Below are 12,147 nucleotides of genomic sequence, written 5' to 3'. Positions count from 1 at the left end.
GTAAGTAAGAAGCCACACTCACCCAGTGGCGTGCGCACTCTGTACGGAATGCTGCACATCCATATGGGCTGCCGCTTGCACAGCGACCGTACGGGATGCCGCACGTGCGCAGTCCGTATGGGATGCCGCTCAAGCTCTACAGCTGGGGGGAGGCAGGGGCCATCTTGTCACCCCTCCCAGAACTCGGGGTAGACCGCCCACTCTGCCTCTCCCTTCCTACGCCCCTGCAGTCACCTGCCCCACACCCATCGTGTAGGCTATGCCAGACCTGGTTTAAAATGTGCTTGTACCTTGCAAGCAAGGCTCGAATTTACACAAGCTCCAATAGGGTTGGCTGCTATTAGAGCTCCCAAGTGGAGCCGCTCTCTTCCGAAAGGGTTTTTTTTTGCAGGCTCTGCCGATTGGCGGTGTTATGTATTAAGTTTAACCTTCTACCCACTACTCAACAGGCGGCTAATCCCTGCACAACATTAATGGTGAGGGCTGACCGCACTTACTCAAATGGAGAAAGGAAGCCGTCTGCACACATGCTTAGTATAATCTGCATTCTCTCTAGAATCACTTCGCACGGTTCAAGCCTGCAACCTGAGACCCGATTCTTGGTTCGGCCCTCGAAGCGCCATCCCTTTTATCTCTTCCTGCCCGGTTTTGCAAAAACAGGCTTGGGGCAGGCTGGCGCAAAGTGAAGCCGCGTAAGAGCCCTGCTGCAGCAGGCCAGTGGCCCATCTGCTCTCAACTGTGGGAAGAAGCCCGAAAGCAGACCTGGTCTTCTTGGGGTAGCGAGGAAGGGACCAAAACCGCCCCACACCTTGCAACTTCCTCCCCACCCCAAACGCCCCAGCCTTCCCGGACAGCGAAAACAGCCAATCCGGGAGGATCCGCGTCAGCGCAGCCGGCCGGCTTCTCCCGCGGCGACGCGCCTACTGGATCGCTCAAGGCCCGCCCTGCGCGCGGAGGCGGCGGACCCGGCCAGCGGTGACGTGGCATTCTCACGTGCTCGGAAGCAAAACTCGGCGAGGAAGGGGGCGCAGGAGCGGCGCTGCGCACGGCTGTCTCTCTCGCCGCCATCCTTCGCGGGACGCCCTGCCTTCCTGTCTGCGCGCCCCCCAGACGAAGAGGGCGATGCTGAAAGCCGTGGTCCTCATCGGCGGCCCCCAAAAAGGTGAGGGCCGCCAGCAACCCTAAAGCGGCCGGCCGAGCTTTGCTTCCCTCCCGCCCGGTGCACCTGCCCATCAGAGCAGACCCGCCGCCCCTCGCTTGCCCCACCTGTCTCGAGGGGCGGGGGAGCCGATTCTAAGGTCAGGGAGAGGAGAAGGGGGGGGCAGGCTTTCCTCCTAGAAGCCGGTTCCCCACATGCTGTGGGTGTGCGAGAGGGAGGTGACTATGTCGTCAGGCCTGGGAGACCTGTTTTCGAATTTCCCTGAAGCTCACTGGGTGACCTTGGTCCAGTTATTTGCTAACCTACCTCACAGGGTTGTTATGAGGATAAAATGGAGAGGGAGGGAAGCATGTATGCCGCCTTGATTTCCCTGGAGGAAAGGTGGGATAGTAACTTGGTGAGGGTATGACACCCTGGTGTGTGTTCAGAAGCCTGCTTGTTCCTTATCCCTTCCTGTATGTGAAGGGTGAATTCTGCCCTGCTCTCCCATGAATATGCCTTCTCTGCCCCTCCTCTGGCCCACCTGGTGTCACTCCCATTCCTCAGCCTTGGCATCAGTCACCTGCTCTTCAGGAGCCTCAGAGTGACATCAGCTTCCCTTGCTTCTCTTCTGCTGGCAGCCATTCCTCTCAAGGCAGCCCACGATTTGTGTGTCTCCTGTCTCGTTTGTGAATTTGGTGAGCGACAGCCTACAATTATGTGATAACCTTTTCTCTTGCAGGGACCCGCTTCCGGCCGTTGTCCTTTGAGGTGCCCAAGCCCTTGTTCCCTGTGGCAGGAGTGCCTATGATACAGCACCACATTGAGGCATGCACTAAGGTATGGAAGGGGAATTAAGCTGACACTCCATGAGGGGAGGAGGGGAGTTCATAAAAACACCAGAGGAGCCTGCTGGATCAGGCCAGTGGTCCATCTGGGCCTCTGTCCTCTTCTCCCAGTGGCTGACCAGATGATGCCTGTGAGAAGCCTGCAAGATGGACACGAGCACAACAGCACTCTGCCCACCTGTGGTTCTCAGCAATTGGTATTCAGAGGCATAATGTCTCTTGACAGAAGAGGCAGAACACAGCCATTGTGGCTGGGAGTCCTTGATGTCTCTTCCATGCGGGAGCGAGCATCGTTGTTTAACTTTATGATGCATGAAGAAGGACTTTTGTCTGTCTTGAATCTTCCAATATTCAGCTTCATTAGATGTCTACAAGTTTTAGTGTTATGTGACGAAATGTTTCTCTGTCCATGCTATGCAAAATTTTCCAAACTTATTTCAATTAATCTCTTATTCGCCTTTTATCTTAAAAAAAAAAATGTCCGTAATGCTGCAGCCTTTCTTCATAGGGGAGTTGTTCCACCCCCTTGGTAATTTGGGTCGTCCTTTCCTGAACCTATTCCCACTTTAAAATATTGCTTTTGAGGTGAGCTGACCAGAACTGTACACAGCATTCCAACTGTGCTTGCATCAATAGATTTGTATAGTGGCATTGTGAAACTGGCAGTGTTATTTTGAGTCCAGCGTGTTGCCTTGTGCTCTAACATTCAATAAATTGAGCAAGTAAGAAGATTTTAGCTCTCCTGACCTGGGCTTCATATGCCAACTGGTGGTTACTCCATCTTCTTTCCCTTCTCTTCAGGTGCCCAACATTAAAGAGATTCTCCTGATTGGGTTCTATCAGCCCAATGAGGCCCTCAGCCGATTCCTGGTGTCAGCCCAGCAAGAGTTCAAAATCCCCATCAGGTGGGTGGTCACAGCACTGGCTCAACCGCTGGACATAATGAGGCGCCCACTTCAGGCAGCTGATGTTGGGTTGCATGAAAGGGCAGCAGATTGTTTGGGTATTTAAATGCATTGATTATTTTTTCCATAATAAATGCAGTGGTGGGGAGGCTTTTGCTGAGGAAGGGTGGTGCTTGTGGGGGTTTTCTGCCTCAGGTACCAAATTAATTTGCTCATACTTGGATGCTGTGCAGCAGGACTGAGGAAGAGGAAGTGAGGTAGAGCCATTGAGCCCACTGTATTAGACAGCAAAATGCCTTGGGCTGGTCCTGGGTGGTCAGTCAGCACTGCTAAAAAGAGAGGACGGGGCTCCATCTTTACAATCTGCCATTCCAGGTCCTGATTCTGCACAGCCTTTGGAAAAGGGGGGGGGTGTAACTCTCTGGTAGAGCATCTGCTTTGCATGCAGAAAATCCCAGGTTCAATCTCTGGCATCTCTAGATAGGGCTGGGAGAAACTCTTGTCTGAAACCCTGGGCACTTGCTGCCAGCCATTGTAGGCAGTATTATGATCAATGGACTAATGGTCTGACTCTGCCTAAGCCAACTTCCTGGGTCCCTATGCACCTGTTGAAACAGCCAGGTGCATTTGACCTAGTAGACCTTGGCACAAGCAATTCCTCCCCCTGCAGTGAAGGGCCTTAGCAGCTTCCCGTTTTGTGTAGGTATCTGCAGGAATATGCTGCGCTTGGCACAGGCGGTGGCATCTACCACTTCCGGGACCAGATCCTTTTGGGTAACCCTGAAGCCTTCTTTGTGTTGAACGCTGACGTCTGCTCCGAATTCCCTCTGGGCGAGATGCTCAGCTTCCACCGGCAACTTGGCAATCCGGACAGCTTCCTCATGCTGGGCACCACGGTAATGGCACAGCCCTGGCCTCTCATGCTGACAACGCTGTGGGCTTGGAAGGAGGGTGCTGCTTGGCACAGGATTGTGGGACCTTTGGCTCCCTTGATGCTTGCTGGGCTACCACTCCTATCATCCCTGACTGCACTGATTTTGCTGGTGGGAGCTGGAGTTTCGCCGCTGATGGAGAGGTCCCCCCTCTCCGGCTTTGGGAATGCGGTTCGAGGGCTAGCTGCAGGTTCCTGGCTTTTGTGGGGCAAAATGGTTGCCTTGCTAGGATCCCAGTCCCAGTGCTCCTGGCAACCCCTTCCTGCAAATTCTTCTCTAATCCCTCTCACCCCCTGGAAATGCTCCTGTGACCTTTTTTTTTGTCCCTAGGCCAACAGAAAGCAGTCTCTGAACTATGGCTGCATCGTGGCGAACACTGAGACGCATGAGGTATGTGGAGGACTGGAGGGAAGACTGGGCAGCAGGCATGCCCCAGTAGAGAGCTGCTCTACCTGGGATGAGGGACCTGTGCCTTACAGAGGCTGTCGGACTACAGCTCCCATCAGCCTTGAGTGTTGGCCATGCTGGCTGAGGCTGAAGGGAGTTGAAGAGCCAAAACTGTCCACAGTCTCCCCTATTCCTGTACCCCGTCCAGCACCATCTTCCTGCCTGCTGCTCTCTGGAGCCTGGCTCAAGCAGAGCAATCCCCAGCACTGGATAGTGCAATTCCCAAGACTCTTCCTTCTCTGCCCCACCTACATGTCCCCTTCCTTCTCCAGGTCCTGCACTACGTGGAGAAGCCCAGCACTTTCGTCAGCGAGCTTATCAACTGTGGCATCTACTTGTTCACGCCGGCCATCTTCCATCACATTGGCGCAGTCTTCCAACGGAACCAGCAGGAGCTGCTTCTGTGAGTGTCTTTCTTAGCTGTTCCTTCCTGCTTCCTGGCGGCAACATCAGGTCACTCATCATCTCTCTCTCTTTCTGTTTCTCTTCCCTTTCTCTGTGTCTCTTCTATCTCCTCCTTGTGCCACCCCTTGCCCACATTTAGGGGCGCATGCCTTGGGTAAGTGTCCATCTCCTCCTTCCTCCTGCATTCCTCGTCTCCCAAGTGCTGTTGTGCTTCTCTGCTCCATGGGACTTGGGCGCATAGGCTTAGAACTGGCTTTTTGGTTTCCTAGGGATGGGCAAACGTCTGTGGCCCTCGGGATGTTGTTGGATGGACTCCAATTCCCAACAGGTCCAACCAGCAGAGCCCAAGGGTCAGAGATGATGGGAGTTGTAGTCCAGCCACCTCCAGAGTGCTTCAGGTTCCTCATCCTCAGTAGTAGAAGGATCTGCTGTTGCTGTACTTGAGTGATTGTTTTCCCTGACCTAGAGAAATGCTACGCATCATTTTTCCAGTGAGTCATGTGCCCCCTAACCCTTTGTATGCCTCGTTCGTACAGGGAGGAGAGCACCAATGGCTGGCAACGAGCTGAAGCCATCAGGCTGGAGCAGGATGTCTTCACAGCCCTTGCCGGGCAGGGACGCCTCTTTGCCTACAAGACGGAGGGGTTCTGGAGCCAGATCAAATCCGCTGGGTAAGGGAAAGTAGAGGGAGGTACAAGCCTGGGAGGTGGTTGTAAGCCTGCCTGTGAGATAGCCAAACATGGAATCAAATTATTTTCTCTGTGGATCTGAGTTTTTCTTACCTTTAGCAGATGCCTGCATGCTTTTTTTTGGAGGCGGGGGACTGTAAGAATATGGTGACAATGCAAAAGCCAGAGAGATACTCCTGAGAGTTATTTCTTATATTGGGAAATGGATGGGTTGAGTCGGGGGGCTGACCATAGACCCTGATCACAGCCTCTCGTTCTTCCTCCATGACTGTTGTTCTGTAGTCACTACCCCAGGGATGAGGAATTTGTGACCTTCCAGAAGTTGCTGGATTCCAGCTCCCATCATCCCTGAGCATTGGCCATGCTGGCTGAGGCTGGTGGGAGTTTGAATCAAACAACATTGGGGCAGGGGCACAAGTCCTCCACCCTTGTTCTTCTATGCGTGGATCCAAACTCTATATTCCTCCCTTTCTCTTTTCTCAGGTGTTGTCCCGAAGACGGCTGCGGGGGTGGGGCGGGCGGGATCCAAACTAATAAATATGTGGGTCCCTGAAGCAGAACAAGTGTAATTCTAATTTCCCACAATTTAGCTTTTGAGCTTAGAATTTGTGTTTCTGTCATATGGGTGGCCAGAGTCCAATTTTTCAAAAGAAAGGCAAGAAAATTTGAATTCCCTGGGAAGGTGCAGAATTGGGTTTACGGGAGATACTGCCAGCTGAATGAGGCAGGATAAAAATGTCCTGTGCTCCATCCCAGGAAGAAAGGGTTCTTCTTCTTTTGATCATAGGCTTTATTTTTTTGGTGAGGCACTCATTCATTTTCCTTTGTCCTCAAGAGGACAAAGGCATTCACAGGTTTGGTGCTACATTTGGAGGCAGGTGCCAGGTGTAATTTCTGGCTTGTTCTCTTTGCCAGGTCTGCAATCTATGCCAGTCGCCTGTATCTGAGCTGCTACAGCCAGTGCCACCCAGAAAGACTTGCCCAGAACCAACCTGGTGGACCCACCATCCGAGGTACTGGCTCCGCTCTTTCCCCATATAGGAGACAAAAACCACGAATGCATGATGTTGGCAGGATGAGATAATTCTGCTTTTGTTCCACAACATAAAGGGGCCATCACATCTGAAAACAGATTTGCTGGGTGGAGGCCATATCGGTAGTTCAGTTTCCAAGGGCCTTGGGTCATGCCTGCATGTCGCTGGACTCCAGCTACCATCGGCCACAGCCAGCACGGCTAATGGTCAGAAATGATGGAAGTTGTAGTCCAGCAGCTTCTAGATGGCACCAGGTTCAGGAAGGCTGCTCCAAAGTGTGTGATGTGATGTGCCTCCTTTCAGTGTTTATCCTTTTTGCATTGCTTTTGAAAAGGTTTACTAAAATGGGAACATTTGCCTGTTTTCTGTGTATTTCATGCAACCGTCTTTAGCCATCATCTTCTGGTGGCTGACTTGGAGCTCTTAGACCTGGTTTCGGAGCCTGTCAGAATTATACTTGATAAAACAACATCACATCGTTCACATCGAAGGCTGTGACAAATACAAAGAACAGCAGATCAGTGTAATAATACAAAGCTAAAATTCCATATCCTGCATCCATACATAAATAGAGAAATAGATAAATAAATACAGTAGATAAATAGATAGATAGATAAATAAATAGGTAGAGTCATATATGTACCTCCAATGACTCACCTCTTGTTGGGTTATATAGACCCTTGTAAAAAAAATTGCTATGTAGAACCACATCTCTAATTTTATGTTGTTTTTGTACTGAATGTGCTCTGTGTATGGTTATTTTATTGTTCATATAGTTGTGTTATGACAAATCAGTAAAAATTTGTAAGAAAAGAGGAGATTGCAAGGGTACAAAGGAAGGGGCTTGAATGCAAATTAAACATCTGTATCTCCACAGCAATTTTATCTATCTTGCTCCTTTGTGCTTTACACTGGAATTATTAGAAAACCATCCGTTTTAGCAAGAGCACTCCTTCTCTCCCCATAATTGTGCTTGGTGAGAGCCTTATTTAGTTTTCAAGCTGCGCATCTTGCAGACTTAACACATATAATAAGAGAACAAGAAGAACATACGTTTAGAGAAGGCTGGAAAACGTTCACTGAATATATGGGGGAAATTGTGTACACTTGAAAACGTTGGCAGCATTAAGATAAATTCAACTGTGTAAGTTTTGTTGGATGTAATAATGGAATACTGAATGGTTTAGCTTTTGTAAAATATGTAGGGATTTATTATATGCAAAATGAACCTTGGAAAGAGAAGAAGGGAAGTCATTGATATTTTAAGGATGTTTAAATGAGTATTCTAAATTGTAAAACAGAAAATTATATATATTATATGCTCTCTCTTTTGTTTGTCCCAAGCTGCTATGGCAAGGCACTTATCTGTCTTTGAAAGGAGCCTCTACCAATCTAGGCTGCAGTGTGTGTTAGGGTTATTTGCTTTACCCGGTCTGATGTGCACAGAGGTATTCAGCATTGCTGCTGGAAACCCGCATTGTTGTAGAAAAGCAGAATATCTGCAGTGATGCTTTCCGAGGGGTGGCAATGAATCTTCTCCATTGTGGAGTAAGGAGACGAACTAACTCTGTTGCTGCTTCTTTTCCATGCAGGGAATGTTTATATCCATCCTGCAGCCTCGGTGGATCCCAGCGCTGTGGTAAGTGTAATGGGCAAGGTGTACTCTGTGCCTGGCTCCAGCATGTGTGGGATAGATTTTAAGGAGCTATGCACTTTTGGTTTAATCTCTGGGCCCCTGAACATACCCTGGACATAAGAGAGCATACTGATGAAGGCGGTTATTGGCATGCGCTGGGCCACTGACCACCCTGTGCCTTTTCCCTGTAGCTCGGTCCCAATGTGTCCATCGGGAAAGGGGTGACGATTGGCGCTGGCGTGCGTGTGCGTGAGTCCATTATTCTGCATGGGGCTTCTCTCCAGGTAGGTATTGCTCCCAAAATCCAATGGGTCAAGTTCTAATGTCTTGCATCACCTTAGGGGGACTTCTCAGACTATTGTTCTTAGTATAACAAATGTGTGGTTTTATTGCTCATTGCTTGGGATCAAGACACCTTTTCCACAAAGCAGAATTCAAACAGTGGTGTTTCATCACAGGAGGAAAAATAACTTCCTTTCTGCTCCAGCTGGTGCTGCCTGTTGCAGCCCTCCCATTGGATGTTGTCTGTGACGTCACTTTGATAGGGCTCCCTCCCCATTGTCCAGTTGTGCCATTTTGATTTGATTCCTCCCTCCCCGATTTTAGAGACCCACCACCCCGCCACTAAATGTAGGCGTGTGCATGAAACCATTTAAGATGCTTGTTTAAAAGTGACAGCCAGCAACAAAGTTCCTGCAGCGATGCCTAGCAATTTTAGGAACGTTTTTATTATTTTCTCCCCACCCCTCTGCAAACTGCACTCTTTACTTAATTATCTTGGCACTGCGTGTAGGCTCAGCCCACCATCACCCATGTTTTACACAATGGTAGGATCATTGTACTACTGCTGCCGGATTTGGGTTGGCACTTTGTAGCTCTACTCCAGGGATGGGGAACCTGTGGCCATCCAGATGTTTTCAGGAAACCCATCATCCGCAGCCAGCATGGCCAGTGGTCAGGGATGGCGGGAGTCGTCATCGGAGAACACCTGGAGGCCCTCAGAAGTCACATCAGAGGCAGGAGGCTGTTTTTGGCTTAGGGCAGCTCTTGCTTTGCTTCTCATTGTTTTGCCAATGCCCTGCAGGTGGCACTAGTGCACTGCATAGTTTGGCATTCCCCCGCCTGGCCTGGCCCCCACTTACGGAGATAATTTCATTTATGTATTAACAACCAAGACATACAAATGCAGCTGAAGCTGTGGACTCAGGAGAAATGTAAAAGATTTGAAAATCTGTGGTGCTGCATCATTTATAAAAAAAATTAGAAGGGCTATTAAGAATTTAGGAGGGAAAATTATTGATGCCCCATATCCCCCCCCCTTTATTTTCTTGGTATGTCCCGACTTTAAAAGCACCCAGCAGAAGTCCTGACTGAAATTCTGAAGAGGGGTTGCTAGTCCGACAGTAGCTAGCTAGTTGGATCAGTGGCCTGGTGTGGTACAAGGCAGCTTCTTCCATACACTTTCCATTAAATGTGCAGTGCGATCCTAAGCATGAAATATGTCCTGCTGGATTGACTCCTTTGTTAAGGGCCACAGTAGATGAGAAGTTAAGTGTGTGTTTGCATTTATCATGTGCTTTAAAAAAAGAAAAGTGAAAATATCCATGGGAAGGGGGTGTAATAATGGTTATTGGCATTGTGGCAGGCAGGGAAGTGTTCAGCTCTTTTCCCCCTGCTGTGGCCATGATGAAAAAACCCACTCTTCCACAGCTGCTCTTTGCACTGGGAGGGAAAGCTGGGCAGTTTGGGAGGTGCCATTTCCATCATGGCCGCAGCAGGGGATGGAGGAGGTCAGACTCTCCCTCTGTCTCGATAAACTATGTTTTTTTAAAGAGTGCACATTAAATGCAGAGATGCATTTAACACCACTTCTAATTTGGCCCTGTGTTTCAGAGTGCAGTTTTGATATTTGTATGGTGCGGCTTTTAAATGCTGAAAGTGCTCCTCCACACATGCCTCCAGTAATCCTTGTTTAACAGCTCTACAAAGTTCATGAATAAATAGAGGAGTTGTTTGTTCCTGTAGAAAATCAATTGAACCAGTAGCTGGGGTTGTTAAAAGTGGAAAAGAAAGTTTGATGAGTGTCTGGGAAAAGCTACACTTTAGATTTCCCCACAGTGATCTCCACATTCCTTTTAAGTGTTTTATAAGCACCATTTACGTCCTGAAGGATTAACACCAGTCTTAGTAGCATCCATGGCAAGATTGCTGAATCCCAGTGTGATGCCACATACAACATACCAGGAATGCAGGAACTGTATTAGAGCGGTTGGCTTCTCCTTTAAGTAGGAAATGGTGGGGGAGAGGCAGAAGAAGCCAGAAGGTCCTGCCCTCCTTCGTCTGACATCATGAGTGGGTGTGGTTTGGAGGACAATGGCCTTGTGGCCCAAATGGGAACCCTTGGCAGGCCAGGGTTGGTGGTTCCCCACCCCAATGTTAGTGCCTCAGTTCTTTCTTTCCTGTCCCCTTTTCCCAGGACCATACATGTGTGCTGAACAGCATTGTGGGCTGGGATAGCACCATTGGACGCTGGGCTCGCGTAGAGGGTACTCCCAGCGACCCCAACCCTAACGATCCCTACGCAAAGATCGACAGCGAGACGCTCTTTCGGGATGGCCGCCTCACCCCATCCATCACCATTCTGGGTAAGCATCTGCCCACTTTAAACTGTCTTCTTTCCCTTGTACCTCCCTGCAAAAGAATACTCTCTTGCACTTCTCTTTTCTGCTGGCTACATTTCCCCTCTCCCCCACCCATTTGCTGATGCCTCTTGCTGCTCCCTCCTCGACAGGCTGCAACGTGACCATCCCTGCCGAAGTTGTCATCCTCAACTCCATCGTTCTGCCCCACAAGGAACTGAGCCGCAGCTTCAAGAATCAAATCATTCTTTGAAGGGGGCAGGTAGGAGGGGAACCTCCAGCTGCCCCCAGGTGGCGGAGCAGAGGGAAGCCTCGGACAACGCTGCCCCCACCCTCAAGCCATGGCCTCTCTTTGGACCTAGCATGGATCCCCACAGACTTCCCTCCAGGTCTGTTCATGGAAGCGGCAGGACGGGGGATGCGAGCTTCCCTCTTGGGCTGCTGGTATGTCAGGTGGCTTGCCTACTACTTCTCCAGCTGCCGCAGAACCTTTCCTGGAAGCGGGAGGCCGCCTCATCCCGAGGCCACAGTGCTGCCTTACCACCAGCCAAAGGCACTCTGCAAGGAAAGGATGTGTGGAAACGCTGGGGAGCCTTTATTAAACCTGAGGGCCGCATTCTCTCATGCGTAGTCTTACGGAGGCCGTATGCCAATGGGTGGGGTGCTAGAGCCCAAAGTGGGTGGGGCAACAGAGTCTTGCCTTTTGTACTCCAGCCACGCAGTAAGAGGTTTTCGTATACAAAGGCAAGGAAGAGGCAACATCGCAGTCAAAGGGCCTATTCCAGCCAGGCAAATGTGCTGGTGGAGAGGGCAGAGCAGGGCTGGTGTGCTGTGGGAAGAGTCCCAAGGGGATGGCTAGAGAGACCTGGAGGGTTGTCCACCCCTGGCCTAGGCCACTGAAGGACCCAGGGGTACATCTGCATGCCAGTTGGGCGTCGGATGCATTCGTTCAGCACCCCACATTTCCACTAACTGCAGTGCATTCTTCCTGATTCCCCTTAGTATGTGTGTGTGTCATTTTCCTGCTTGTGCACAAAGGCACCAAACTGGGATTGTGGGGATCTGCCACGGAGACATGCTCTAATCTATTTGCCAAGCAGCTGCCCTGTAGTATGTGCACGCAGCCTCGTGTTTCTTCCAGAAACTGGATGGTGGAGCCTAGAAGCAATTTGAGTGGGCAGCAGTGTGGTGGTGGTGGTGGTGGTGGGGAGGACAGACTTACTGCATAGCTTAACCTCTGCTGCAAACTGAAGCTTTGATTTTAAAGCTCCAAGACGAATGAGTATATATTGGTTGAGGGATCAACTGCAGCTTGTTAGAGCGAGTGCATGTTGAGGAAAGTGCTTGAGTCTGTTAGTTTTTAAGTTAATGGGAACAGCTTTCCACAAGGGCTGGAACAGGAGCCTGCATTGAGCAAGGGGCTCTGGAGATCAGATGCAACAGGGACTCTGGCACATGCAAGCTCCCACACTGC

At 50.1% G+C, this 12,147-nt stretch overlaps 1 protein-coding gene across 2 annotated transcripts; it reads left to right on the top strand.

Annotated features, from left to right (window-relative positions):
• Positions 1-1,013: 1,013 nt before the first annotated feature.
• GMPPA (GDP-mannose pyrophosphorylase A) lies at positions 1,014-11,413 on the top strand. Of its 2 annotated transcripts, XM_033160010.1 has the most exons (13): positions 1,014-1,162; positions 1,881-1,978; positions 2,788-2,891; positions 3,595-3,787; positions 4,154-4,213; positions 4,543-4,673; positions 4,815-4,829; positions 5,212-5,346; positions 6,280-6,377; positions 7,991-8,037; positions 8,226-8,318; positions 10,511-10,679; positions 10,826-11,413. In XM_033160010.1, exons 1-13 carry the CDS (start codon positions 1,123-1,125, stop codon positions 10,924-10,926), a joined length of 1,284 nt encoding a protein of 427 aa, XP_033015901.1. In that variant the 5' UTR covers positions 1,014-1,122; the 3' UTR covers positions 10,927-11,413. The 2 variants fall into 2 exon arrangements, with proteins under 2 accessions (XP_033015901.1, XP_033015911.1); XM_033160020.1 differs by lacking the exon at positions 4,815-4,829 and having other exon boundaries at positions 1,015-1,162.
• Positions 11,414-12,147: the final 734 nt, after the last annotated feature.

The sequence above is a fragment of the Lacerta agilis genome, chromosome 1 (assembly GCF_009819535.1).
Source record: "Lacerta agilis isolate rLacAgi1 chromosome 1, rLacAgi1.pri, whole genome shotgun sequence".
NCBI lineage: Eukaryota > Metazoa > Chordata > Lepidosauria > Squamata > Lacertidae > Lacerta > Lacerta agilis.
Note: the sequence above shows the minus strand (reverse complement) of the source record. Positions and strands in the feature narration are given on the sequence as shown.